Source organism: Aspergillus affinis (assembly GCF_023601865.1).
Source record: "Aspergillus affinis strain CMG 70 chromosome Unknown NODE_306_length_3536_cov_264_603064, whole genome shotgun sequence".
Classification (NCBI taxonomy): domain Eukaryota; kingdom Fungi; phylum Ascomycota; class Eurotiomycetes; order Eurotiales; family Aspergillaceae; genus Aspergillus; species Aspergillus affinis.
This window is the reverse complement of record NW_026516087.1, coordinates 1-3,536: the sequence shown is the minus strand read 5'-3', so window position 1 is coordinate 3,536 and position 3,536 is coordinate 1. Positions and strand designations below refer to the sequence as shown.

Below are 3,536 nucleotides of genomic sequence, written 5' to 3'. Positions count from 1 at the left end.
AACCCTGGGAAATATCGCGCTAAATCGTCGATCGAGAGACACCTGAGGGACCGTATCGAGGAGTTCCCGTTGTTTATCCGCACTAGCTTCGCTGCCGACGCGGACAGAGCCATCGGGCTTCTTTACCAGGTCTTTATCAAGGGACGGAGTACTTGGCTGAAGATGCAGGATCGCCTGGCCGCGGCGGTGGGATCCTCAGTCCGTCGCTCAAAACGCCACCGCTCTGGACGGAGGCAGCGTCACCACGAGTCAGAGTCTAACAGTAACGAGTTCTCCAGCAGTGACGAGAGATCTCGATCTCCAATATCTGACAGGCGTAAGCGTTCCCGGCGCCACCGCACCCGCCGCGACCAGGAGAGGCGCGCCATTAGCCCTGACGGCCAGAGTCCAACATCCGATCTCGCCGACCATGACTGCCGCGTGCATTCCGATGGCGATATCTCTATGGGCGGATCAGCTGAAACGCCTCACCGATCTTCTTTGGCCCGTGCTGCACCCTCTTCTGCTGTCCTATCTCATACCTCTACTGGATCGTACATCCCGTCTATCGACATTTACGTCTGCCGTAAAGGGAACCCTACCATTATCGGGGAGACGGTACCTATTCTTTTACTCCGCGATAACATTTAGCTCGCACCCAGTCAGCCGATTCGGCCCATTCACGTCGCGTACGAGCGATAGTTGCAGTTCCTTCAGAACGAATGTCACTTCCGCCCGGAATATAAGACAATATGTCCACTGGACCCGAATGGGAGCCCGATGAGACCGGTCTCCTCTCTCCATCGCCTGCAGTTTGTACTTCTGAAGGCTACGGGGGCCGTCCAGGTCTTCAAGATCCGGCCCGAGATCTCTCTAGACCCTTTCGAAAGCTCTTTGCCACGGATGGACCCCTCCGCCCCTAGATCAGACGATTCCCTACCCCGTTCTAATTCGAATACCGGGCGCCGCGGAGAAGATTCCCTCTCCCTACCTCCTTGCTCTGATAGGCGGGCTAGTATGCCTGCCGGTGAGCCGCGGAGGCACAGGGATACCACTCGCTGGTAGTTAAATGACAGCCGGTTTCTGACGCCTCGGGCCTCTAGTCTTTCTGTTAGGGGCTCCGACCAGGGTTCTAGCCAAGAGATCGGCAAGGATACTGACGAGGGTACTTATTAAGATGCAGGCAAGGAGTTCTCTGTTGCCGAACCCAAGCTGTTATCTGACGAGCAGCTTCCGCACGCCACTGTTGAAGAGTCAACCAGAGAAGTGCCTAACGAACCTGCCTTTCACCCGCATCCGCAGACTCCCGTCCTGGAGATCACGACAGTTCCCAAGGCTGGGCCCGTAGTGCCCTTGGATCGCGTAGAACTGACGCCCCCGACTGTAAATCCTGCACGAACAGACAGTATTGTTTCCTTTTTGTTAGTATTTATACTATCCTTTCGTTCCTTACCTGTTTTCTAATTACGCATTGTTTCCCTCCAGAATCCCACAATGTGATTACAACCGCCAGTGACAGGGGCAGCGAGCCCGACCACAAGAGCGATAAAGATATCGCAAGCATTATTGACGACCTAGACGGCGAGAAAAAGTAGGTTAAACTCTCAGGAAGTCAGGAAATAGCACGAGCTAATGAAGGACCAGAATCTTGATATTCAACGACACGTTACGTTGCGATAACTTCGACCCGGAGGTATGGAGTATCGCGTGTTATACGTATAGAATTCCGCCGGAAGTAGGAAAGGATGCGGCAGCCAGAATTCCTATTCCGGGAATCCGTTTCCGGCGACGCCCTTACCTCTACCAAGTGTACGGTACGGTATGGATACTGTATCGAAAGGGAGATAACCTGCAGAACAGGAGTTTTCTTGCGGACGATATCGGGTTTGGCAAGGTTAGTCCTTTTCTTTCTGCGGGACTCTATATTTGCCCACTAATCACTTCTTCCGGGCAGACTCTTGTGACCTATCTGGTAATCCTGACGGCACGATGGATTGAAATTGCGCTGCAGCGAGCCCGCGACCAGCCATCCTCCCAGCCAGACTATCAAGCCTGCGGACATGATCACGATCTCCCCATTCGGTATCCCTGTCGACCGTCTGCGAAGAACCATGTCCTCTTCCAGGTCCGCAAGGGCGCGAACTACATCTTTGTCGACGCCAGCCTCATTGCGACCTGGTGCAATGAGTGGAAGTTAATCGTTGATACGAGGGACGCTCACATCCACGACATGATTTTCGTTCTAAGATACCGGGATTCCTACCGGAGTCTCCCGACATAGAAACAGTGATCGCGCAATAACGGGGCCGATCAGTTCTTCCCAAAGGATCTAACAAAGTGGAAAGATCTCCTCTACAAGACGATCGTGAGTCGCTACCGCCTCGGGACCATGAGCCTAGAGGATCGGGAGGCCTGGCGCCAGATCAGAGAAGATCCCAAACGCGATCATTGCAGCCGGTTCATCTTGCTGACGACCCCCCAGAGTTATGACAGCCGTTTTGCCAACTTCGTGAGTCGGACTCGAAGACTTCCCCCGGATCCTACAAGGAAGGCTCCGGTATGGAAAACCAGCCATCGTATTACGGTCGGCCGAACGTTTCGCGACGAGTGTCATACTACGTATGGCGAAACTACCCCTATCGTTCTTAAACTAATGGCGTTGGCAGAGTGTTGGGCTCTTGCGCACTGGTTTCTGTCCGCGACGCCCTGTACGTCGTCCCCGGCAAATCTGGCAGCATTCATGCGTCTTACTGAAACCCGGCAGTGGCGGGCTAATCCCTGTACGCGCAAGAATAACTATCAGTTGCTCCAGCAGCTTGGAAAGCAGTTCAATACCGTTTCCGCCAAGGAAAATGTGACCCAGATTGACGCTATATTGGACCGCCTCGGCACCTTCTTCCGTGCGATCAACTTTCTAAAACGGACGCAGGAATCCGTCTGGTTCGGCCGCACCTGCCTGGATTTTCCTGAGCAGATTGTACATCCTATCGACTGTCCTCTGGATGCCACTGACCGCGAGAATATCAAGCAGCTACGTGATACCCGTCTCGGCGATATCTATAGTGCCATGCACACGGTGAACCGCGGCGCCCTAAAGGTAAAGCTAAGCAGTATGACGCAAGCCATCCGTATCTGCGCGGCTTTTCCCGGTCTGCTCTGCCATGCCAAGCAGCAGGGAAAGGCCATTACGGACATTCCTACTACGGTAGAACGCATGGAGGCAGAGGACATCCTACCACACCCAGAGAACAGTTGGTTGGCCTCCCAGATTGATACGGTACTCCGTGGTTCGTCCCGCTGGGTCGCGATTCAGCAGATTATCGACGGTCTTGGTATCGAATCCGACACCGGCCAACCGCGCAAGATCGTGATTCTGTCGCAATACCCGACCGTAGCAGTGATCGTATATCTCGTCAGTTGTCCCGAACTCTCTGTCTCTGTATCAGCAATCGCTCTAACGCTATCAGGCAATCTGCAAATACTATCCCGCTCACCATCCATATCTCGGCCTGAGGAACGCTGCAGACCGGTCGTTCTGGGTAGATAAGTTCCAGGAG

At 54.0% G+C, this 3,536-nt stretch overlaps 1 protein-coding gene across 1 annotated transcript; it reads left to right on the top strand.

The window, feature by feature from the left end:
• Nucleotides 1–162: 162 nt before the first annotated feature.
• On the top strand, nucleotides 163–3,536 carry KD926_006030 (uncharacterized protein; the record flags this gene model as incomplete). Its single annotated transcript, XM_053095618.1, has 8 exons — nucleotides 163–597; nucleotides 682–1,006; nucleotides 1,163–1,400; nucleotides 1,499–1,570; nucleotides 1,624–1,873; nucleotides 1,934–2,246; nucleotides 2,325–3,391; nucleotides 3,447–3,536. Coding segments are annotated over 8 exons (2,790 nt in total), but the record flags the coding sequence as incomplete, so codon positions are not given.